At 39.5% G+C, this 25662-nt stretch overlaps 2 protein-coding genes and 1 long non-coding RNA gene across 7 annotated transcripts in view; 1 reads left to right on the forward strand and 2 right to left on the reverse strand.

The window, feature by feature from the left end:
• The first annotated feature begins 282 nt into the window (after nucleotides 1-282).
• Nucleotides 283-25544, forward strand: pi4kab (phosphatidylinositol 4-kinase, catalytic, alpha b). Of its 2 annotated transcripts, XM_077714366.1 has the most exons (55): nucleotides 283-451; nucleotides 1414-1530; nucleotides 2160-2253; nucleotides 2406-2494; nucleotides 3162-3234; nucleotides 3299-3561; nucleotides 3638-3704; nucleotides 4396-4544; nucleotides 4619-4684; nucleotides 4776-4872; nucleotides 4961-5152; nucleotides 5273-5373; nucleotides 5478-5607; nucleotides 6126-6255; nucleotides 6344-6439; nucleotides 6519-6702; nucleotides 6777-6880; nucleotides 7420-7588; nucleotides 7677-7727; nucleotides 11434-11542; nucleotides 11775-11911; nucleotides 11989-12122; nucleotides 12201-12283; nucleotides 12608-12678; nucleotides 12924-13048; nucleotides 13141-13222; nucleotides 13293-13376; nucleotides 14129-14218; nucleotides 14339-14458; nucleotides 15976-15990; nucleotides 16079-16171; nucleotides 16841-16997; nucleotides 17078-17205; nucleotides 17821-17979; nucleotides 18069-18220; nucleotides 18493-18600; nucleotides 18689-18816; nucleotides 19373-19531; nucleotides 19614-19693; nucleotides 19784-19983; nucleotides 20660-20750; nucleotides 21278-21445; nucleotides 21519-21572; nucleotides 22137-22257; nucleotides 22329-22458; nucleotides 23240-23383; nucleotides 23473-23543; nucleotides 23961-24067; nucleotides 24143-24247; nucleotides 24331-24456; nucleotides 24525-24645; nucleotides 24782-24941; nucleotides 25017-25106; nucleotides 25185-25268; nucleotides 25338-25544. In XM_077714366.1, the coding sequence occupies exons 1-55, from the start codon at nucleotides 353-355 to the stop codon at nucleotides 25387-25389; spliced, it is 6309 nt and encodes a 2102-aa protein (XP_077570492.1). In that variant the 5' UTR covers nucleotides 283-352; the 3' UTR covers nucleotides 25390-25544. The 2 variants fall into 2 exon arrangements, with proteins under 2 accessions (XP_077570492.1, XP_077570493.1); XM_077714367.1 differs by lacking the exon at nucleotides 15976-15990.
• On the reverse strand, nucleotides 8092-11379 carry serpind1 (serpin peptidase inhibitor, clade D (heparin cofactor), member 1). Of its 2 annotated transcripts, none has more exons than XM_077714369.1 (7): nucleotides 11124-11379; nucleotides 10733-11009; nucleotides 10022-10665; nucleotides 9804-9952; nucleotides 9605-9729; nucleotides 8824-8968; nucleotides 8092-8745 (listed from the first exon to the last, which is right to left on the reverse strand). In XM_077714369.1, the coding sequence occupies exons 2-7, from the start codon at nucleotides 10996-10998 to the stop codon at nucleotides 8554-8556; spliced, it is 1521 nt and encodes a 506-aa protein (XP_077570495.1). In that variant the 5' UTR covers nucleotides 10999-11009; nucleotides 11124-11379; the 3' UTR covers nucleotides 8092-8553. The 2 variants fall into 2 exon arrangements, with proteins under 2 accessions (XP_077570495.1, XP_077570494.1); XM_077714368.1 differs by having other exon boundaries at nucleotides 10733-11006; nucleotides 11124-11377.
• The window catches only part of LOC144195036 (uncharacterized), a 28617-nt gene continuing 25702 nt past the window's right edge, over nucleotides 22748-25662 (reverse strand). For all 3 annotated transcript variants that reach the window (XR_013326038.1, XR_013326037.1, XR_013326039.1), the window contains exon 5: nucleotides 22748-24470. This is a non-coding gene — a long non-coding RNA (uncharacterized LOC144195036). The remainder of the gene's footprint in view (nucleotides 24471-25662) is intronic.

Below are 25662 nucleotides of genomic sequence, written 5' to 3' on the forward strand. Positions count from 1 at the left end.
TAGGCTGTTCCCTGATTAAACTTAACAATTATTTTCCCATACATTTTTTAATGAGCAGAATAAATTATATATATGTCAAGTACACGGATTTTATTATTGCACGATAAAAAAACACAATCAAAATACAAAGACAAAATAAAGAAAATTTGGAATTAAATATAGACTAAAATACAATGTTCCTTGGTTAAATATAACAACTTGATCAATACATTTTTTAAAAGAAAAAAACATTATATATGTCCCTAATGGCCGCCCGTACTGCGGCTTCCAGCAGTGCCAATGGGCAGTTGACGTTGACGTTTTTCACAGTCACTCGCTGCCTTCACATCGCGTCGTGGACGCGGAGGTAAACATGTCCGTGACAGGACGCGGCCACAGAGGCTTTTATTTCAACACAGTCCTGTCACTGGCACGATCTTTGGCCGTCCATCAGCCCGCGCCGGCTGAAAAGGTAATATATACACGCGGCGACGGGATTCCGTACAATTGGCTGTTTAAACAAGAGCAACAGGGTAAAGATAAAGAAGATTCTCTTCCGCACTGGCAGCGACAACTGTCCGATTGTTTGGAAATTTTGACAGTAATTGCCTGAGATCTTTCTTTTTCCTGATCTTGATCTGCAGTTTAGTTTCGGGGTTCCACAAAAGAATAATAATAACAATAATAGTCTGCGTGGAAAAGCACCGCAGTCTGGTTTTGAGATAACCATGTGATTGGTATCATCTGATATAATTCGCTTTTAAGGTTATTATACTGATCTCTGTGGATTATCGGTGGATTATATTGATCTCCCTCATTTTGAGATTTTATATATAAAAGGGGGCTAATCTAAGGAAATGATGTCTCAATTGGCTCATAAAATTGTCTACATGATTGTGATTTTTTATTTTTATTATTTTTGCTGGATGAATGACAACAGGTGGGCAAAGGTTAATTCCAATCCGGAAAACAAACAACTGTCAATCACTATATGTCGTTGGCATAGAATAAAGAAAAATACTACATCATTTTTGAACATTTGCATTCTGATGAATTGAAATAGGATTTGCTACTTTGGCTTTCATGGCCATTTCTCAATCAAAACTAAAATAGATTAGACAATAATATTTCTTTTTGTACCACAGTATTGTTCCTTTATAAGGCAAGTGATGGTTTGGAGTAAAAAAAAACAACTTAAATCCATAAAGTACGTGACCAAAAATGTTATGTCACATATGCCAGGTCTCAATTTTGATTATAATATTTTTTTAATCTTAATTGCATTTTAACTTACCCATTGCCTGCATTGACAAAGATAGATATCTCTCTTCAATCCTTCAAAACATTTTCTGACTGTCTCCCTCCAGCAGTGTCAACGGTAGCCAATGGAAATGTACGATTATTGTCTTAATATTTTTGTGTATGCCATTTTAGGTGCAGAAACTACAATGTATGTGTCCATTAGAATCAAGAGGTGTTTTCTCACTGGACGTGCGCCGCGTCGACGCCGTCGTAGCGCTGGCCGTCTTTTTAGTGGAGTCTGGCTTACAGGTGGGCGTGCGTTTGTTCTAATAGATGTGTGGCTTTACATTGTTACTATTCACACATACACACACAACTACATGTACTTCTTTATATCACCATGATAAGATTATAGCTAAATCTCATTAGGCTTGTGATTAGACATGAATCAGCCCTTGTAAGCTTCTTTATATAATTAAACTGATATTGAAGAAGCGTCTAATACTGCAGTAGCGGTAGGAAAATACTCTACTAGTCTAGAAGTACATGGTGTCATTTAAAAAAAAGCTAAATAAATGTAATTTCGGTTTTTAAACATCACATTTTTTACTTCACTTTGAAAAAAGAATTCTAACTTTTAAATTATGTGACCGACTTAGACAAGTGTTTACATTGAAGTTCATGACAAAAATGTCCTCGTTAATTGTTCTTTATATTTACATATACATATATACATTCAAATTGCATTTTGATTGATTAATTCATTGAATTTTAAATTCATTTCAACAAGAATTGTACATATTACAGGCCAGGAAAATCAGGTCAAACTTTTTTGGAATACCCTTTAAATATTATTATTACCTTCTGAATTATTTTCATTTGTTTCTAACAAAGTGCCGTTGTTTTGTTTTGGGTAATTATTTGCCTTGCACATGCAGCACAAGGAAAGCCTTGTTTCCTACTTGCTGAGCTTACTGAGAGGCCTCCCACGTGTCCAGTGGATTGAAGAAGGCTTGGGGAAAAAAGGAAAGGGTAAGAAAAATCCTCTTACATATAGATACCTTTTATCAGAAAAAACAAACATTCCCTTTTGGATGTAGTATTAACTTGATGTGAACATTCCCTGCCAGCTCTTTCAGTCACAGATGACTTTTTGTGTATTTAATGTCATATCTGTTTTTCAGAGTTTCTGCCGGATGCGGAAAACTTCAGCTTCTGTTTGGTGACCCTTTTAGCGGACGTGGCTCAGAGGGATCCAGACTACAAGCAAGAGGTGAATAAGACAGAATGTTAAACTACCAAAATGCCTGGAGTAATTGCCAGGTATCCCTTTACTTGAAAACTGTGGAAATTTCATTATTTTTTTCTTTTACTACACTTTCATACTCAGTGGTCACTGTAGTGGACACCTATTCTAAAGTTGACATTTAAGACCTTTAACTCTTTATAGTACAAGTTATTATTTTTCATATTTTTTTTGTTTTAGATCCAATACTTCTTAGCAATTATTATTTACTCCTTAAAAAAACATTTTCTTTGCATTTTTATGTATATATTTTTAAATGTTATAAATAAATGCAATTCAATGATACAATCTTATTGGAAAAAGCACATGCATCAAATTAAAATGGAGAAAAATACAAATACACACCAGTTGCAGGCCTTCAAGTAACATTCTAAAGTTGTTTGTTTTCTCCACATTATTCACATCAATGCATGCCATTTTATGGCCAAAGCATTTAAACTGGGAGGAAAGGCTATAAATGGTGGTCTTTCTGTGCCTCTCACGTTGATAGATGTCCAATCCATTTTGACTGGATGAGGCAAATGACAAAAGAACAATCGGCCCTTTCACTCAAAATGGTCATCTAACATCGCCAATGACAGATAGCACCAACATGATTGTTTTACAGTTCTCTTGTAATTTTACTCTTCTATAGATCTTGAACGCAATCATGGATGTCATGCAGTCATTGCAGGATATGTGCCAAACACCTGATAACCATGACAAAGGTATGAGATGAAAAGTGCTTGACAGTTCTTCAGGAGCACTGAGAGAATCTTCCTCTATTTCTAGTGTACTTGTGCAGGTACATCATCCCCAGCTTGTTGGGCATGACCCGAGCATTCGGCCGCTACAGCGTTACGGACGAAGCCCTCTTGTCCAAATTGTTCCCCAAAGATTTGCCTCGGTGTCGTCGTGTCCCTGAAGAAACGGAGGGCATCCGGCGTCGATCTTTCAATGACTTTCGTTCTATTATTCCCACCTCACTGATGACCGTCTACCAGAGTGACACATTACGTCGACGCACTGCTGTCAACCCTGACTCTCCTGCTCAAGTAACTTGGCTTATGTGAATTTTTTTGGTTTGTTTTTGTTTTGACTTTAAGGTCTAAAATAGGTTTATTCTCTTAGAGTCATCCAGAGAATGGAAGCCACTCTCCGTGCTCTCCCATCACTCCAGGTTCAAATTACCTCGAAGGTAAAACACAATTGCTAATATAGAGGTACTGACTTTGAGCTTTGCAATTTAGGGGAAAAAAGCAACATTTTTTTTTCTTTTAATTACTCGATTAATCACAAATTATTTCAACTTTGTCTTTTAAATCACCTGATACATTTTCTACACTGAAAACCTAAAAAAAAATCTATCGTTGGTCAAAATTTTATTAATAACAAAAATGATTTGTTATCCAAAATCACAATCATTGTGTAATTGCTTCTCATAGTAATAAGGTAATAATAAGTTTGAGATCCCTTTCTAAATTGTCAAAGCATTTACTAGTTACTAAAAAAACAAGGATGAGTTAAATACTGCAAAAATAAAATAAACATTTGAGTTTTATTTCTTCTTTTTTTTAAATTAACTTTCAATTACAATTCTTGACTATATCTTTGTATAAACTGATTTAAAAAAAAATACTCTTTCAAAAATATACACCAATAATGACCAAAATGGAAGTGAAGCTTTTTTGAATGACCAAAAATGGTCATTTACCCTGTAAAAAGGTTTAAGATTGTAGTGTTTTCATGACTTGGATATTGGAAAAATTTACTTTTATATAGCTGTCCACTATTGTGATCATTGTCCCTAAAAAGGTTGTTTTTCAGCCAAAGTTGTATTTGAACTTTTTGGTCCACAGATCCTAGTGAGTGTTCCACCTCCGTTTCAGGTTCCTACCTCCCGGATAGCAACGCAGTGGATCCGGATTATTATTTTTCCACAGTCAGCTCCAGTTTCTCTGTTTCCCCCCTCTTCCCTGGAGCAGGAGAAAATGAGATTGTAGTTCCCATTGATCTGCTCCGTCACCTCCTAAGCATGGTTTGTGTCTCTTCTAATTCTGATTCTGACCAAACAAACTCAAACTAATATCTCTTTTTTTTCTCTTCATTCAGGTGAAGATATTTGTCTCCGAATCCTTTTTGAAAACGCTCGATGCCACCATGGCAGAAGTAATGGAGGTGAGTGAGCATGATATTAAAACAAAATAAATTCATTTATTTTCCTCATTTAATTCATGGAATTGATTATATTTTCCCATTGGTTTTAAAGGCCAACCCTGGGATCAACCTCTACTACAAAACCTTCAGCGACCCTCTTTATTTGTGTGTGTTCAAAATGCTGAGAGACACACTGTACAACATCAATTGTAAATAAATATTACTCATTCATTTTTATTTTGGCATCCGCACAAATATTCAAAAACACTTGTCTTTATGACACATTTTGTACCTCAGCTTTGCAGTCCGCTTTTGTGCGGGAAATCCACGACTTTGTCCTGGAGCAATTTAGCAGCAGTCAGTCGGAACTGCAGCGGGTACTCCATGACGCGGGGGGTCTGGTGGGAGAACAGAGCCCCCTCAAGCTCCGTTGCCAAGCCAACGCTGCCTGTGTGGACCTCATGGTGTGGGCAGTCAAAGATGAGCAAGGTAATTGATTCCTAGCTTGGAGGAGGGCCAGCAGGGCATTTAGATACAGAATAATTGCTATGTGTGTGTGTATGTGTGTGATTTTTTTTTTTCCACCTCCCTCCTATGTTGTTCCATTAGGCGCGGAAAATCTATGCAGCAAACTGACTGAGAAGCTGCAGTCAAAAACCTCTAGTAAAGTCATCATTGCTCACATGCCTCTGCTCATCTGTTGCTTGCAGGTGAAACATGACAAATATCACATGCTCATACCTCACACACTGCCAGCCATTCACAATGATTGACTTCCAATTGGATTTGTCACCGTTGTCCTTGTGATCGTCAGGGCCTGGGGCGTCTTTGTGAAAGGTTCCCTGTGGTGGCTCACTCGGCTACAACATCTCTAAGAGACTTCCTGGTTGTTCCTTCTCCTGTTATCACAAAACTCTACAAGTACCACAACCAGTACAGCACAGGTATTGGAACTCTAGGTTAATATTGTGTATTTTGGAAAAGTAGGTCCTCAAATGTATTTTTGCCCTGACTGCAAATTATAGCATCATTTCCTGATTAGTGGCTCATCCAATATCGATTAGTACACAGTGGTCATTGACCAGCGGCTATAGACACGTCCTCCGCTGTGTCCTGCCACACAATCAATTAGTTCATGTTGTAAAACCAACAGTTCATGTCTGATTCTCTTGTTAAATAGTCAACCACTCTATGTAGCAATTTATAATCATCTAAAGAAAAGATGGTGAACGTAGGCAGTCCAAATCACAGAATCAAATACTTGGTTAGTTTTCTAAATGGAAGCGGTAAAAACGGAATTTTGTGAGTTGTGCGATTGAGTACCATTCGTTCTTTCACCCCAATGCAAAATTTAAATGTACCAGTATGTACCCTAAAATGACAAAGTGACACAAAACACAGTATTTTGATAGCAAAATATTCTAATCACACATCTATCTCATTTGCTTTTTTTTCTATCAAGGAACCGCAGAAATCAGGATTAACGTAACAAATGAGCATTCTCAGTCCACGATCAACATTTTGTCTAGCAGGAAGGACCAGCCGTCAATGTATGAGCAACTCCGAGATATTTCCATTGACAACATCTGCAGGTTGGATACAAAAAAGACAAGAAACGAGAAATACATTATATTATTCATTGTTTTTTTTAAAGGATGTTTTTTCTGTGTTTTTGCCCAGATGCTTAAAAGCTGGTCTGACAATGGACAATGTGATCGTGGAGGCCTTTCTGGCTAGTCTGTCCAATCGGCTGTACATTTCACAGGAGAATGACAAGTTAGTGACAATTGTGCTCCATTTAGAATCTTCAATAAATAAGGACCACCTTTCAAACCTCCTGTCTTTTCCCCCCCAGAGATGCTCACCTCATCCCGGATCACACCATCCGGACGCTGGGCCACATCGCCGTAGCTCTGCGAGACACGCCCAAAGTGATGGAGCACATCTTGCAGATCTTACAGCAGAAGTTCTGCCAACCTCCATCCCAGCTGGACGTTCTCATCGTCGACCAGCTGGGTTGCATGGTCATTACGGGGAATGTGAGTCAGAATTTTCCATCCAGTTTACTATTTTACTTTAGTTGAAATATAATTTCCATTGTTTTGTCTTGTAGCAATACATCTACCAAGAGGTATGGAACCTATTTCAGCAAATCAGTGTCAAGGCCAGCTCGGTGGTCTACTCGGCTACCAAAGACGCCAGAGATCATGGTTACAGGTGGGTGTCATTGTGTCTCTTGCCGTTCAATGGAATCTAAAGGCACACTTGTCCTCTTCTACTATTCCACGTTTGGGAATGGAATGAAAAAGATTAGGGTTTTAAAATCTATTAACTTATGCTATGTATATATAGTATATACATATACATATAGTATATACATATACATATATACATATACTATATACATATACATATAGTATATACATATACAGATATACATATAGTATATACATATACATATATACATATAGTATATACATATATATATATATGTATGTATATGTATATATATATATATTTTTTTTCTTTTATATATACTTATATACATACATAGACATAGATGTACATGTATACATATGGTTGGAGACACCGCACCATTGCTCAGTGTTTAACAAAATATATATTTTTTCTATGTCATACTCATTATTCCATTTAATGGGTACATTTGGAGATTTTATTGCTCTATGTGAAACAGTGCATGCTGAAAAAGCTCAAATCTGTCGATGATTGTCACTCATTTTTTTTTTTCTTTGAAGGCACTGTTCCCTGGCTGTGATAAATGCTTTAGCCAACATTGCTGCCAACCTGCAGGGAGAGCAGCTGGTAGATGAACTCATGGTCAACCTTTTAGAACTTTTTGTCCAACTGGGCCTGGAAGGGAAGAGAGCTAGCGAGCGGGCGTCAGATAAAGGGCCAGCGCTTAAAGTAGGACTTTGTTTTATTTGTGCACGACAAAGTCCTTTGTTATCAGAGTACAATAAAAAAAAAAGTTTGTTCGCTTATCATTTTGCAGGCATCGAGCAGTGCTGGGAATCTGGGTGTTCTCATCCCAGTCATCGCTGTGGTGAGTTGCTCCATTTTGCTCTAATCAACAATCATATGACACAAGCGTTTACCTCAGTAGCTGCCATTGACAGTGATGTAAGACTAATCCATATGAACAGTGAAAGGTCATTGCAGTCCCTCTCAATTCAAATGTGATTGTCCTGCCATTGCAGTCAATGGTTCTGAAGAATTGCATGCCACGTCAATAATGGAGGTTGTTTATGTAATTATAATGACTTTGGAACTTAACTGCCAATTCCAAGCTATGCGACTTGTTAACATGCAAGGCATTGGACAAATATTTATATAGATTTATGTTGTGCAGACATTTTTTTGTCGAGGTAACCCATCTTTTAGAAAGAAAGTATGATGCTATTCAAAACTGAGCAAAATCTCTTTTATTGGCTATCATTTGATCCAACAACATTACAATTTATGGAGTTTAATTTCAATTTTAGAAATACATTTGACAACTCGTGAGTTGATCAATCATAAATGCCAATAGATCTTTCCAATCTGGTTAAACTCAGTTCAAATGGACTGGGTGGCTATCATGGTCAATTCAGTGAAATAGTTCATGCAAATTTCTATTGTCTCATTTTGATAAAACTCCAAAACATTGCTCAAATGAATCTACGCTTGAATTGAACAGAAAAAAACCTTTGCAAACAAAACATTAACAGCTATAGGACAAAAACACTGAGCTACTTTTGCCTCCCATTGTTCAGTAACACAAAACATACGTACTACATATACAAAGACAATTTCTCAAAATGTATTTAAACACATTGAGCCCCCCCACGTATTGATATTCCATACAACAGTTTCAACTGCATTTTTCACATTTAATTCCGTGACGGGTCGGCCACTCGCCCCATGAATACCAGACAGTCTGTACGGTGCTCGTAGATGAGGAAAAGGAAGGGTTGGTCCACTATGAAGCGGATTTGGGAGGAGAGAGGCATGAAGCCCACCTGGGTCAGAGCAGCTGCCTCTGTGCCTTCCTCGTTCACAGTGATGGTTCCTTGGTGCTTAAGCTTTATGGGAATGTAAAATGAGCACGTCAGACAAAGCTTCTTTCGCCTTCTCCTTGGCAATGAGTTCTGCCGACTCACCCAGTTCATGGCCACTTTATCCGAAGTCATTCCCGAGAAGTCTCCGCCATCGTGAAATAAGTCAGTCAGTCCCATCTCTTTTAGATTCTCAACCAAGTCATAGTTCTGTTCCAGTTTGAAACGAGGTATCACCACCTCACGAGTCCTGCAGGGAATCCATAAATTCCAATTTCGTAGAATCTCAAATAACTCTCTAAGATCTAAAAAATATATATCTTTGGCTACCTTTTCTATTTCTAATAGTCTTCCACACTGTGTCACAGGTGTCAAATTCTAAGCCCTAGATCTGACCTGTCACATGGTTTTGTCTGGACCGCACATGTAAATCATGTTGAAATAGCACATTTTCACTTTTGAAAACATCGTAATGTCGCAAAGAAATTCTCACTTTCTTTTAAAATCATTGGAATAGTTGTTGAATTCGATCTTTTTTTGGCTTCTAATTTTATGGCATTTCAGGGAACACAAAATCTAGAAGGAAAAAAAAACAGTTCTCCATATTGCTTAGCTACTCTCCCCCATCTGACCAGAAATTACATCTTAATTCTCAAATTGCTTCTGTTTTTTGCTATATCATCTGCCCTACACCTAAACCTTTGTTGTCAATAATGTCTGCATAAACTCTGCATAAAGTACTACTATTAGTTATTCTAGTTGGAGGATTGACTGTGCTATCTTCAGACATATGTAAAAAAAAGTCCTCTTAACACCATAATAATGTCTTGCTGGCTACTGCTAGCCACAGTCGGTAATTTCCCAGTTGTGAAAGAATGGCACTGACCTGTTTGTCATGTTTTTTATCCATTTGTTGACAACCATCGGTGAGATCTCTTGCTCCAAGGTCCTCATACCTGTTATCTTTCTCGGCAAGGCAATGAGCATGCTGATGTTTCCTGAATACGGTAGCTGGAATAGGCCAGCATAATAGTACTCAGATTTACTTTTGCATTCTCTAAAAACAGTGGAATCTCTTCACTCACTTGTAAAATGTCGCAATCAAGTTCATGGTCGGCGGCAACTAGGTAGTTGCCCTTGTTGGTCATCATCGGCACTCGTACGTTGGTCTTGTCGTTCAGACGAAAGTTGCGGTAGTGGGTCATCTCTTTGGGGAACTTTTGCTCCCATGTGCCTGTTAACACACAAGGTCAGAAAGAATGATTTTCTTGTGTGGTGTGTTAAGGATGTTTTGTACAACTACCTTTAAAGTACAAGTAGTTGAGCAGCATAAGCACCATATTTGGGTCGATGCTTTTGAGCGGCTCCTTGATGAGTCCCTTTGTGAGCTTCAGAATGCGGTTGTTGGCCGTGTTCAAAAAGGCTGCGTCGCTAAAATCCACCGACTGCGGTTCTGCAAAATAATAGGCCTTGCTGTCCGCACGGAAAGCGTCTTTAACCGAGACGTTCTTTTTCACGTAGACGTCGTTCACCGAACGCAGCGTGTAACCATAGTTTCTGCGGAATAGCCTGTGGGTTAATTTCCTGAAGAGTTTATGCACGGTGCTGTTGTCGTAGTGACGGCTGGCATTGACAAATTCAGCAAATCCCAAAACTTTGTAGATCTGTTCATGCAGGGCAGGTCCGCTTCCCAAAGACATCATCCCCATGGCTATGGAGATCCCCGCAGGCGCCAGCAGAATGTTGTCGGTCTGATTGACGTCGTTACGGAGACTTCGGTATAGGTTGAAGCCGAAGCGCGCGTTAGCAATGTTGAGGCGCCTGAGACGAGAACGACCGTGGAAGAGCCTCAACAGTCTGGCACGACGAATCTTTGGGTCCGAGGGTTCGGCGAATATGTCGATGTCCGGTGCGGGGGTGGCAAGCTCGTCAATCTCATCTCCTTCGCTGAAAGATGTCACTCGTCATATACATTTGGATTTAAAGAGCCAAATGGTCTTAAAAGAATACTCACCTATAGTCGTCGCTGCCTTCGGACAGAATCTTATCAAAATCAATGTAATCGAGGTCTTCAAACCCATCAAACACCAAGTCATTGGTGATGGTGTTTTCCTTGTGGAAGCCTAGATCAATGTCTTCCACATCTCTACCCACGTTCCCTTGAAAGCCCCTGGGGTTTGGGTTAGCAGAATGAAAGTGCAAACTGAGGTCTTTGATACCGGCCAGTGTTGGAGTCACCAGCAGACAGGCCACAGACACGACCGCCAGTATCGCCTGCATCTTGAAGGCTTCTCCGATTGGAAAAGGGATATTGTAAAACAAGGTTACAAACAAAAACAATACTGCAACAACTGACTAGCTCACTAAATCCAATCAAGTTTGACAAAGCATTAAAAGCGACCTACCTTTACTGTGTGCTGCTTTTGTTGTTTGCGCTCAGACACAAGTACAGAATTGAATCCAAAACTGAACTTTGACGTGGGCTTCTCCTGAACAAATACACTAGATCAAACAGACACAAAAGTCCTGTGACTGAATAACGTCTCTCAACTTAGATAAACCCCTACATGGAAACTGCCTGTCTCAAAAACATGAAAATAATCATATTGTTCTTGAATGACTTTTTATTTCCTCACAGTCATTTTATGTAAATGGAGCCACGTGTTCACTCACTTGTTTTGTCCTAAACTATATCGTCATTTCTCTCATTCGCAGTTAACCAGACGACTGCCGCCAATCAAAGAAGCTAAGCCCCGCCTCCAAAAGCTGTTTCGAGACTTCTGGCTCTATTCGGTGGTCATGGGTTTTGCTGTGGAAGGATCAGGTTGGCTGCGTTATAATAATAATGCAAAGTCAGATTTTTTTTTGACGCTCAATAAGCACCTTTCTAAGGTTTTTGCCATGTTAAAGTATCTGAAGTGACCAACAGAGACATGTTACAGTGAAGATGGATAACACTACATTATATTTTAAGATTTGATTAAACGTGTATATACTTCAGGCACGGTTGACAGTTAGTTTCTCGTCATTTCTGCATCCTTTTTATATCTTTGCAGGTCTCTGGCCCAAAGAGTGGTACGAGGGTGTTTGTGAGATTGCCACCAAGTCTCCTCTCCTGACCTTTCCGAGTGGGGAACCTCTTCGCTCCGAACTGCAATATAATTCTGCCTTGAAAAATGACACCGTCACACCGGTAATGCCGAGAAAGCGACAACCGTCAAAACATCTTGGCTAGCTAGTATGTATCTAAAAATCCCCTTCCTCCTCCAGGCGGAGTTGAGCGAGTTGCGTGCTACAATCAACAATCTCTTGGACCCCTCCCCAGATGCTTCAGCTCTTATTAACAAGCTGGATTTTGCCATGTCTACATACCTGCTATCAGTCTACAGATTAGAGTATATGAGGTTGGCACTGGCACCATGTTTTTTTGGCTAAGATGTGCTCCTATTGTATTGCATTGATGAAGCTTTCTTTCCCTGTAGGATGCTCCATTCTAACGATTCGGACCGCTTCCAGGTCATGTTTCGCTATTTTGAAGACAAGGCCATTCAGAAAGACAAATCAGGTGAGGCGTTAATTACATTTTTTCCTACATTAGGGCTAATTACATTAATTGGCAAATGAAAAACTGAGCAATAATCCAATAATGTATCTAAAAGTGGTCTCTGACCCTCTTAGTGGTAAATATTTTCTGACTTTTGTCGTTCTCGAGGAAAGATGACTGATTTGGAATAAATAAAACTATTGTATTTGCCATCAACTGCTTTTATTTAACAGTTAGATGGTATTAATAGTCAAACTCCCATTACACATTAAAGGGTCAAATGTGAAGCCAAGGTTGAGCCAATGAGTTGAATAGTATTGCAAACTTTCCAATTTTCTTAAACAGGGATGATGCAGTGTATTATTTGTGTCAGCGACAAAGTGTTCGATGTCTTCCTCCAAATGATGGCTGACAAGGTGGGTAAAACTTTGTTTTGTTTTTCAATATAAATTAACACATAAACTGCCATTGACGCCGTTAGACGCCCAATTTTATTTCCACAAATTCCAAATGGATTACTTCTGTACATTGGTAGTGAAACTTAGTATTTCACTGCCATCCCACCTAATTAAAATTGAACATCTTTCACAGTCAATGGCAAATTTTTATATTGATTGCTCTTATTGATTGCTTTTATATTGATGTTCTTACTTTGTTGTAGCCAAAGACCAAAGAGCACGAAGAGGAACTGGAGCGCCATGCTCAATTCTTGTTAATTAACTTCAACCATACCCACAAAAGGATCCGCAGGGTGGCAGATAAATACTTATCTGGTTTGGCTGAGACGTGAGTTGTCTTCCAATTACTACTGCTTTTCTGTCGACAACAAGCATGTTAATCATCTCAAATTTGTGTATACTGTGTCCTTCTTGAACCAGATTCCCACATCTGCTTTGGAATGGCCGCGTGCTGAAAACCATGTTAGACATTTTGCAGACCCTCTCGCTTTCACTGAGTGCCGTAAGTATTTTACTGCCATTCCAAACACAAAAACCATCTATACATTTTTTTCTCTTTTTTTTGTGTTAAGGACATCCACAAGGATCAGCCGTATTATGATATTCCAGATAGCCCATACAGCATCACTGTACCTGATACATATGAAGCTCGAGAGGTAAGTTTCTCTGTGCACTAGAGGGAAGCAAACCTTTGGTCTGGAAAAAAATCTACTCGTTGAATAGTTCCTGAATTTCTAAGTGTACCAGCATAATGGGCCACATTCAAATATACAGCAATTCATCTAATATCGCCTCAAAGCATATAAAAAATCTTCCTGTAATTATACTTGTAAGCTACATTAATAGAATGCACAGGTTAAACATTGACGCTCACTGAAAGAAGGTAAAAAGACCCATAAAAATTATATTTACATTTACTCAAATTAATATTTGAAAAAAAATCTGTATTATATTGAAAACTACACAGGGCTGAATAATATTCCACAACCTGGAGATGCAAAAATATACTCTACATAAGTAGTGAAATAAATAAAACAATTACCTTATGAGCTACAATCACATGGCTTCCTCTTTTGGCATCAATCTGGAACGTAAACACAACAAGTCCCCAATTTATATATCTATGTATTTCATCATTCTTAAGCATTAATTCCAAATTAATTCAATCCTAAGGTATCAAATGTTATTGTGATCAATCTACAAATACCAAATGATTATCAATTTGAATTCCACAATTAATCTAAATAGGCTGTTTTTTAAATGTTTTTCTGTGTCCATAAGATGATATTTTTTTTCTGCTTTGCTACAAATACAATCTTGTCAAATTTTGGGGGGTTCTGCTCATAATATGAGAATTATGGTAATCACAAATGTTTAGTACCCTCCATTTTTTTTGCATCTTTCTCAGAGCATAGTAAAGGACTTTGCTGCTCGCTGTGGGGAGATCCTAAAAGAAGCAATGAAATGGGCCCCTTCAGTCACAAAGTCCCACCTCCAGGTTTTTTCCCCCTTTAGTCAGAAACATATAAGCGTATCCTAACATCCACCATTTTTCTCATGGATTTAAAAACCGTGGAGCGACTTAACGTGTGAATTGTTATTTTCACTTGTCGAGCAGGAGTATTTGAATAAGCATCAGAACTGGATGTCGGGTCTGACCCAACATACTGGTCTTGCCATGGCCACGGAGAGCATCTTGCACTTTGCAGGCTACAACAGGCAGAGCACTACACTGGGTGTGAGTTTCACGCATGCACACATGACTCACTCTACAGTGCGTATTTTGTTTTGGGGGTTAGATTCATTTGCAGCGATGCAGCTACATTCAATAGCTTCATAGCCACTTTACTCTTTACAAAAGTACCGTATTTCCCGGACTATAAGTTGCACTTTTTTCATAGTTTGGTTGGGTGGGCCTGCGGCTGTTCTCAAGTGCGACTTTTATTTTATTTTATTTTTTCAAGTCTGTAGTTATCTGAAAATCTTTTATTTTAACAGATGCCAGTTTAGCCTACTGTTTTCCATTCTACTATTATTACTTTAGCCTATATTTGGTCGTAGTTTCTGATAAAATAAAACATTTCTTTCTCATATACTTATACATATACACATATATAAATATATACATATACACATATAAATATATACATATACACATATAAATATATACATATGCACATAAATATATACATATACACATAAATATATACATATACACATATATATACTTATACACAGAATTATTTGTATATATATGGGTCGTTTTAAATTTTAGATTCACTCGTCTAAAAAAATCTAGCTGTATTGATGCCAGTTATCCAACTTTATAGCGTTTGTAAACCTATAGGAAAGTATGTATGCTATGTGGGTGTTTGCTCAGAAATGTTGGGAGTTGCACCAGCACCTCGTTTGTGGAATATATGGATGTTGGTGTGTTTTATTGGGTGTTCACCAGGGGTCACATAACGATGTCACACACAGCTGTATTGGGTCTTCATTCCAACAGATCAAGCACAGACAATTTAACCAATGAGGTTTCGGCTGAAACACGCAATACCCGACTCCAATCAACTTGTTCAGTTGGCATGAACACCCGTGCCCACTTGCGTGTTGTTTTGAGACCTCTGGTGGTCTATGCAAACTTCTTTAGTGGCTCACTCTTCATAAATTTGATGTTGTATCGTTATCGACACATTTCAATTGCTAGTACGCAAACATCAGATGTCCAAATTTTCACCATCTGATGACCTGCATTCTCTTTATCCGCTGGTGACTTACAAATTAAAACATATAACGTCATGCTCATAAACAATCATCTTAAAGCACTCCAGCAAATGCAAGTCGATTTGTATTTATTATTGCCGCATTTAAGTTACATGCTTAACATTATTAGTTTACACTCACATTAAATATGTTCCTTCTCGTATATAATCGGTCATGCAGTGGGTTTGTAGTGGTGTTTGTACTTTGGTTATTACAGTGTGATTTACAGATCTCATCACCTACTAATGCATGTAAGCGGGAGTGCGTGGCACATTATTTTGTCGGCTTGCTTTCTGCTATTTGTGTCTTTCATTTGCTTTATTTGTTTTATTTGTCTCTATCAAACCACATCAAACTACCTGCCTGGTTGACTGGCTGCTTTATGGATTTTGCTGGTAACTTGGCTGCAATGGAATGGTGGGTTTTTTGGATGGATGCTTGCCCGTTTGGTTAACCGGTTTTGCTGGTGCCCATCACTACTCTGCATCGTAGGCTGAGTTTCCCCAGGTTGGTTTAAACAATGATTACAGAGAGAAGGGCTTTGGCATATTTCTTCAATACTAGGGTGCACATCAACTTCTGTTTACCACCGTAGACCACCCAGCTGACTGAAAGACCAGCATGCGTGAAAAAAAATTACTCCAACTTCATGGCCTCTCTCAATCTGCGCAACCGATATACTGGAGAGGTATGCTATAATTTTTCTTGAACTATTATTTCACTTTAACATCACTTTGACATTTAATTGTATCGTATGTATGTATTTTTTAAGGCGCTGACACTTTCAGAATGGTACTTTTTATTATTTTATAGATTTATTTTATTTGTTGTAGTTGTTGGAGTTGTAACTTGTTATTTAAGGACTCTAAGTGAACCCAGTTCATTGGAATAATCAGGTATTGCACTTTACAATACCTCACTATTCACTTTTTTTGTCACCACTAATCAGTAGTAGTATTTATCATTGAAGATTTTGAATATTAATGTTAATATGAACTAAGGAAAACCAATTTCACATGGTGGTTTATAACTTTCCTTATTTTTTGAATGTATCCAAATCAACACAACCTACACTCAGTGTAAATCTGTGCAACCTCTCTGAAAGTGTCAAAAGAAACCCAACTTTATTTGAGTCCATTCAACTCACTGGCTGGCATTAAGAGCGATAGATGTCCACTCTGAAGTTGCAGGCCTGTTAGTGCACCTGCTAACTTATTTGTCAAGCACTAAAGTATGCTTCACTTAATTTTATTTTTAACCACAAACATTTTCTCATGTCCAACATGGTGGAGGAACCATTAAATATTTTCTGTCCAAAAATCTGTAAAAAAAAAATTACTTGTCTTTTTCATTTCAGGTGGCCGGTATGATCCAGTTTTCGGAAGCCACGCACAGTCAGTCAGACCTGAACAAGCTGATGATCGAGCTCATGAAAAGCGCTCTGGACAGCCAGGATTCCGAGGCTTTCACGCAGGCCATGTTCAAGATGGCAGCCTTGCTCATAATCACCAAGAGTGAGTCACGGTGCACAGACACGGCGTCTCCGTTCACTTTTTATTTTAGGGTTATTACCATAAGCCTCTTTTCTCTCCAGACTGCAACCCTCAGCTCCTGCACCAATTGTGCTGGTCGCCCCTGAAGATGTTCACCGAGCATGGCATGGAAACAGCCATCGCGTGCTGGGAGTGGCTTCTGGCTGCACACGATGGGTTTGAAGTGCCAGTTAGTATCACTCTTATTGAAACCGGTTTCCAGTGGGGACGTAGCCAACACAGCGAGCAAGGCCGGTTTTTGCTATGGGGCTGACTGCTTAGAGCGCAATCTACTTGGGAGCTCCAATTGCTTTTGTAGTTAAAAGCCTTTATTGTCATTATACTACAGCTGCGTATAACCAAATTAGTGGTGCTTCTTCACAAAATACATGTTTCCCAATAAAAACATATATAAGTCATTTCAAAAGTCACATCCGGGCAAGGTAATTATTCTAAAATATTGCACAATCTAAGATATTGCACATGTAATGATTTTACCAGTTTTATAAACTGTTAATCCTCGTTTCCACATCAGGTTAGTGGCATAGTTTTTAGGGGGGGGGGGGGGGGGATGGCCTCTCCCTAGTGTCAAAGTGTCAATATCTAAAATAGGCTTTTTTACCCATAAAAAATCTTATGAGGATGTAGATAATGATTAGGCATCACAGAAGGCTAGAAAAGTCAAGTTTTGGGGTCAATCCAATTATCCATAACACAATGTAAAAATCTACTGCAGTACTACAAGCGCTTAATTAGGATTATTTTAATAATATGAATTAATTTCTTTTTCTTGCTGTGTGTCCAGTTGATGCGGGAAATGGCAGGCGCATGGCAGATGTCGGTGGAGTTGAAGATAGGTTTATTCTCCGTCACCAAGGTTGAAGCGGGCCCACTGGCGGTGTCTGAAGAAAGCCAGCCCGCACCTTGCCCCCCTGATGTCATACCCCACGTCCTCTGGATCGAGGTTAATGCCATTCATTCCTTTATTTTTATTCTGCGTCGCACAGAGTATTGTCGAAAATGCTGTCTTACGTGTTTATCTGTTTCTTCCAGTTCCTGGTGCAGAGGTTTGAAATAGCCAAGTACAGTAGCTCAGACCAGGTGGAGATTTTTACCACCATTCTACAGAGGTCACTGTCTCTGAGCGTGGGAGGAGCCAAAAGCAACTTGAACACGCACGTCGCCGCCATCGGACCAAGATTTAGGTGCGCAGTCCGAGTACTGGAGTCGAACGGAATTCAATGAAAACTTTCACACTGATACACATACTAGTATTGGCACCGTGACACTAAAATGGCGTCATCAATAATAGAGAGAACTCAGAAATACCACACTCAAGCAAACCATTGGCCACACACCCGCTATTAAAGAAAAAAAACAAAGAATTGCTGGTCATCCTTCACAAGATGATGATAGACATCCTATCATCCTTCTGTTTTGAATTTAAATGAGTTTATCACTTTCTTTTCTGTTGTAGACTGCTTACTCTGGGTTTAACACTTCTGCATGCTGACGTGGTGACAAACGCTACCATCAAAAATGTGCTACGAGAAAAGATCTACTCCACGGCTTTTGACTACTTCAGGTAAAAAAACAAACAAGATTGCTATTCGAGGAAAGAAAAACTCATCACCAGTTTAATTGTTTTCCTTACACTTTTTTTTTATTTTTAGTGTCAATCCCAAATTTCCCACCCAGGCTGATAAGAGGTTGAGAGAAGACATAAGCATTATGATCAAGTTCTACACATGCCTGCAGTCGGACAAAAAGTATTTGGCAGCCAACCAACTGGTTCCCCCAGGTTCAACACTTTTAAATATGCTACACACTGATTGGCCACAATATAAGGTACATAGCTGCCTTTGACAGTGATAGAGACCATTTTGCCTGGGGGGGCAGTGTCAGCCAGTTGAAGAGAAAAGGTCGTACTGGAGCTGAACCATGCACCCATACTCGCTGGAAAAATACAAAAAGTGTAAACAATACAGTCCTAGGTCACCCTTATCACATCTTTAAGGGGGGAGTTCAAATATCCATTCTTAAACTCATAAGAGGAAGCCACTTTTGCTACTAAAAAAAAATAAATAAAAGTTAGTTATAATAGGGATGACCCTACTTTTTTCGATTATAGCGGCCATGTCTGGTCTACATTAACTGCGATATTCGAGGGATTACTGCACATTATTTTGCTCTTCACAGCCTTCACATCTAAAATGGCTTGGACATCTTTTCCTGTTAATGGCAGCTAAATAGAACGATGTACATAAACTGAGCATTTTAATTTCAACTTTTGAAATGGGTTCTTCACACGAGACTGTTGCACTAGAACACCAAATGCAATTATTTCCTCTTTTTAGATCCACAAGACATGTCGATCAACAGCTTGTCAGTAATGCCGGTGACAGACAGCCGCAGTAACCTGGATGCGGCATTAGGTCAGAGGCAGCAGGTGGCTCAGGGATGGATTAACACCTACCCTTTGTCCTCTGGAATGTCCACGCTCTCCAAAAAATCGGGTAAAAAAAAAAGCACACACTGGCTCCAAATTTGGATGATAGGTGGCTGATAGTGTTTGTAATGGATTTTTTTTCCCTTCAGGTCTCTCAAAAAAAAGTAACCGAGGCTCTCAATTGCACAAGTACTACATGAAACGTCGGACCCTTTTACTGGCTTTACTGGTATTTATATTTAATGACATTGTCTTTATTCTATAATTAAACTGTATTGATTTACACTCTAGCGATGCTTCTTTTTTTTAATAATTATAGGCAAGTGAAATCGAGCGGCTGACGACGTGGTACAACCCTTTATCGACCCAAGAGCTGGCCATCGCTACAGAGCAGTCCGTGGAGACAAGCATAGCAAACTGGCGGTCCAAATACATCAGCTTGACGGAGAAGCAGTGGAAAGACAACGTCAATCTGGCGTGGAGCATCGCGCCTTACCTGGCCCTGCAGCTGCCCGCTAGGTATGCCCAAACAATCTTTTTTTTTTTAGATTAGTTCTATATGATAATCTTCAAATGATAGATTTTGGGGTTATATTTAGATTCGATTAGATTAGAATTTTATTTCATCCCGTATTCGGCAAATTTCTTGGTTGCTGTAGCAAGAGAGAAACAAGACATTGTAGACCTAGGTAAAAAAAAATGGTCGCACTATCATGTTTCAGTGCTGTTGACAACAATAGACTGGGAGGGATTTGAAGAAAAAAACTGAAAAATAAGACACTGCCAATTTTATGCTCAAAATAATAAATACAAATAGCAATTTGAGGAGGAAGCATGACCTTTTTAATCAGTCAAACACCATAATAATGCAGTCTGCTATAGGAGTTCCATTTTGATTGTTTTCCATCAGTTTATTATGCTCCACTACACTTTCAAATATTTCTGCTATTCCCAGAGTATTCATCATCGCTAGTTGCAATTTTCTGTCTACTGTTCAAACCCTGGATTTGATAAAAGATGTGCTCAAGGCAGGCTAAATTCAATTAGTTTCTTATGTTTTCATAGGACATTCTTTAAAATAATGAGTACAATCAACAGAAGAAAAATTTAATTATTTACTATATGGATTCATTTCAGGTAGAGACTATCTGACGCAATCAATATTCCCTTTCCGACGTTCTTCCTTTCGCTACAGATTTAAACACACTGAAGCGATTGTGTCAGAAGTGACTCGGCTGGTGCGTCTGGATCCAGGCGCTGTTTGTGATGTCCCCGAAGCAGTCAAGGTGAGAGCTTGAAGACTCCTCCCACCCTCCTTTGCGGCTTCCTCCACCAATCATGTCTTTGCAGAACCTTAAAAAGCACAATCCCAATCTGGCCCTACAAATGTTGACAGCATTGAAGTGTCCAAACTCGAATTCATAGCAGATACAAAGATATGTTCTTATGAAGGCTTTTAATTAATATCATTTGCATTTTGAAGTGCTACACTATTAAAAACAAACCTTTTTTTCTCTGACCCTGTATACCTCTGGGGAAGGGATGTTCTTAATGATGCGCCACTCCCTCCGGATTCCATCCAGAGCACTTAATGTGTCTCTTTATGATCCTTTCACATGTCTCATAAAGATGCTGAGGCAGGAAGGACAGGGTGTCCCTCATGGCCTTCATCCTTCAGCAGATTATCCTTTTAGATTCCTCTTGTTTATTCAAAGTCATTGGCTACCACTGACCTTGATAGAAATCTAACCCAGAGAATGATTCAATGATGCTTTCAATTTGACACTGTCCATACATGACATCTTGTCTTCAGTTTCTAGTGACATGGCACACCATCGACGCAGATTCTCCGGAACTGACTCACATCTTGTGTTGGGCGCCTGCAGATCCACCGACGGGGCTGTCCTACTTCTCCTCTATGTACCCTCCTCACCCGCTCACGGCACAATATGGGGTCAAAGTCCTCCGTTCCTTCCCTCCAGTACGTTCACGTGCCGCCTGCTGTGCATGGATTCCTAGCTTTTTGAAATTCTAACGTTCTTTTTGTTTTCCAGGATGCTATTTTGTTTTACATCCCTCAAATCGTCCAAGCACTTCGTTATGACAAGGTGAATATACAGTAATACATGGCCAGTTTGCAGATCGCCTATCATGGATGCACCACATCCCGCCAAACATACTATATGAAAATGTTTATCGTAGAACAATAATACAAACATAAAATGGTGGAGGGTGTTTAGATCGCTAGTGTGTACCTTCTGGAATTAAGTACTATTGTTTATTATATCATTATTTTATTGTTTATTTTTTACATGTTTATTATTATTTGATCGTTTATTATTCAATGTTTATTATTTTACTGTTTATTTTTTATGTTTATTATTTAATTGTTTATTTTTACATGTTTACTACTATTTTTTTATTATAATTGAATAGTACAGAGGTTTTTAAAAGACCAAATAATATTTAAATAGACACCATAAAAACAAAATCCTTTCCATGCGGTTATATATCTAGCTCGGGTCTCGGACCCTATTAACCATGATAAATGAGGTAATACTGTACTGTAGGTTTTGACATACAAACAGTTTAGAAGTCTCAACAAATTTAGTGGCGATCATGTTGAATTTGTAAGAAAAAAAAGTTGATCCCTGACTGGTTTGGTGGTCTAGATGGGTTACGTGAGAGAGTACATACTGTGGGCTGCTCAGAAGTCGCAGCTCCTTGCCCACCAATTCATATGGAACATGAAGACCAACGTCTACCTGGATGAGGAGGCCCACCTTAAAGATCGTAAGATAACTCTTGTTTCATGATGCAATGAACATGTACCAAATTGTAATGCACTTCCCCCCCCTTTGCAGCCGAGATTGGCGATCTGTTGGAGGAAATGGTGGAAGAAATCACAAGCTCCTTATCTGGACCTGCCAAAGACTTTTACCAGAGGGAGTTTGACTTTTTCAACAAGATCACCAACGTGTCAGCCATTATCAAGTACAAAAACACACATTTAAAAATATATATATACTGCAGTCAGCCAATGCTTGCACAATTTAGGTAAAATGGAAAGCACCACTAGGAGAATCCATAAAATTAGTTAGAATTGTGGTCTGGTGCTTTGTGTGAAATTATTCCCTCAAAGTAGCCTGATATTTATTCAATGTCAATTTTCTTGAGTAAAGTCATACTTCAGAGATGTTCACATAAAGGACTGTTAAGTTATTTCAGCTTGTTTTGGTAGACTCATCATAAGCATTGGGAACACAGCTAAGGAAGTACCATCTTATATACTTTCATCATGTCATAGAGTACTTAAGCCATTTTTGATAGGAATTACTACTTCAAATTTGAAACCAAAAACTATTATTATTTATTAAACTAAGGGACCAGAACTTGAGCAAGAAATGGACTTGTTTACAATTAGAAATTCTCCCATGTGTTCTTTTGTTTTGCTCGTTTTCCGCTTTGCGCCGCCCACGTTCCCCCTTCAGCACACCTCAGTCCATCATTTCCAAATTGTTATTTGCTTTAGCGCTGTCTTAATTACGCTAGAAGCTGCTCCCTCAAGCTAATTATTTTTTTCCTCTAACATGTCTCACTCGGGGCGAACAAACCTCCCTTCTGTCCTCATTAGAACAATAATGTCAACTATCCAGAGGTGAAGGCGCCTCCCTTGTGAACAACATTAGATCCAGGCTGTCACCTGTAGAGCGGATTCACTGGATGAGATAGCCATCCACGCTGACCTCCTTTTCTCTTTCTTTGTCTCAATCAGACCTTTTCCCAAAGGGGAGGAGCGGAAAAAGGCCTGTTTGGAGACACTGTCCCAAATCCAAGTCCAACCTGGCTGCTATCTACCCAGCAATCCCGAGGCTATTGTGTTAGACATTGACTACAAATCAGGAACACCAATGCAGAGGTGAGTCCCGTATTTGCACTCAAAACTTTGATACGACTTACAGCATCCAGATAAAATGTAACACTGAACCTTGTGAAAAATGTGCCTAGTGCTGCTAAAGCTCCTTACCTGGCCAAATTCAAGGTGAAGAGGTGTGGTGTCAGCGAGTTAGAAAAAGAAGGTATTGTTACTCGTGTCATACCTGTCAACTTGAATTTTTTTTTAACCGATACGGCGTCTAGTAAAAAAAAATCATATGTGAAAACCTCTTATTAAAACAAAAAAAACATGTGGCGTCTATTAGGGTTTTGCTTCGATATCAAGGTTTCATTAGGGAAACCTTGGTCCGACATTGAAAGATATGTAAGGGTCATAGTTGTGTGTTACAAATTTGTAAACAAATGATTTCTACTTCTAATATAACTCTAACTGCCATTGACGACGATTGGCCCAATCCATTTGAGATCGGAGGCCTGCCAGACATGCCACCTGAAATGAACTGGACATCTATCGATGTCAATGGCAATGAGATATAACCATTCACTATGATCCCTCCCAGGCCAAATGGATTGTCATGGTACTTTGTCTACCTTTTCAGGTCTGCGTAGTTGCGCCGATACTTCCGACGAAAGCAGAAGCGAGGAGGAGGCCAAGAGAATCTGCTGGCAGGCGGCCATCTTTAAAGTGGGCGACGACTGCAGACAAGTACTGACCTTGAATGCTTGCAGCAATTTATCACACGCTTGCTTTTCCAACAATTTACCACTTTTTTACATTTAGGACATGTTGGCACTTCAGATCATAAGTCTGTTCAAGAATATTTTCCAGTTGGTGGGCTTGGACTTGTACGTGTTTCCTTACAGAGTAGTAGCCACAGCTCCAGGGGTAAGACGGACTGGAAAAACGATGACGGTTAACCGTCTCAAAACAGACGAAGCCACTTTCTGATGTCACCTCTCCATCCACAGTGTGGTGTGATTGAGTGCATTCCAGACTGCAAGTCCCGGGATCAGCTGGGCCGCCAGACGGACTTCGGCATGTACGATTATTTCCGAAACCAGTACGGCGATGAATCCACGTTGGCTTTCCAGAAGGTCACATTTGAAACCTGCGAGCATCGGTAAGGTCAATATGGAAAAGACTCACCACATTCTCCTTGCAGGCGCGATACAATTTCATCCGCAGTATGGCGGCGTACAGCCTGCTGCTCTTCCTGCTACAGATTAAAGATCGGCACAATGGGAACATCATGTTAGATAGCCAAGGACACATCATCCACATTGGTATGAGTCTTTGCTGGTTATGTGAACAAGGTTCCCTTTCTTTTTAAACGACAATTCCTTTGAATATCAAACTTTTGGAATCCTCCCACCCAAGCTCATTCATCCAGTGTTTACCAGGCCTGTTTTTGATCCCCAGATTTTGGCTTCATGTTTGAAAGCTCTCCTGGCGGCAACCTGGGCTGGGAGCCCGACATCAAACTGACGGACGAGATGGTGATGATCATGGGTGGCAAGATGGAAGCCACGCCCTTCAAGTGGTTCATGGAGATGTGCGTGAGGGGTTACCTGGCGGTCAGGTGAGGATCCGGCCGGGTACTTGAAATAACTGCTGTGGCCCCCCCGATAACACTGACATTCATTGGTCAATTTAGACCCTACATGGACGGCGTAGTCTCTTTGGTGAACCTCATGTTGGACACGGGGCTCCCCTGCTTTAGAGGGCAAACCATCAAGTTGCTCAAGTGAGTCATGCGTGAAAATTATGCCTTTGTGGTCGTTTTTTTTTCATACATGGGACGTTATTGGTGTGATGCTTTCAGGCAGCGTTTCAACCCTGGTTTAAGTGAAAAAGAAGCTGCAGCCTTCATTATTAAAGTCATACAGAACTGCTTCCTGAGTAGTAGGTCAGTATTTAAACAAATTATAAAAATATTCTGTTTCCATTGAGCCTAATATCCTTTTATTTCCCACAGGAGTCGAACCTACGACATGATCCAGTATTACCAAAACCAGATTCCCTACTAAACGATTGTGGCTGAGCACGTGCACCAATTGATGACGTGTGTGGGTGAGAGAGTGTGTAAGAGTGTGAAAGTGTGAAAGTGAGAGTTTCAGGGTGTGTAAGAGTGTGTGTGAGAGTGAGTGAGTGAGCGAGTGGTGTGAGAGTGAGTGAGTGAGTGAGTGAGTGGTGTGAGAGTGAGTGAGTGGTGTGAGAGTGAGTGAGTGGTGTGAGAGTGAGTGAGTGGTGTGAGAGTGAGTGAGTGTGTGTGAGTGGTGTGAGAGTGAGTGATTGAGTTG

Source organism: Stigmatopora nigra, chromosome 4 (assembly GCF_051989575.1).
Source record: "Stigmatopora nigra isolate UIUO_SnigA chromosome 4, RoL_Snig_1.1, whole genome shotgun sequence".
Classification (NCBI taxonomy): Eukaryota; Metazoa; Chordata; class Actinopteri; order Syngnathiformes; family Syngnathidae; genus Stigmatopora; species Stigmatopora nigra.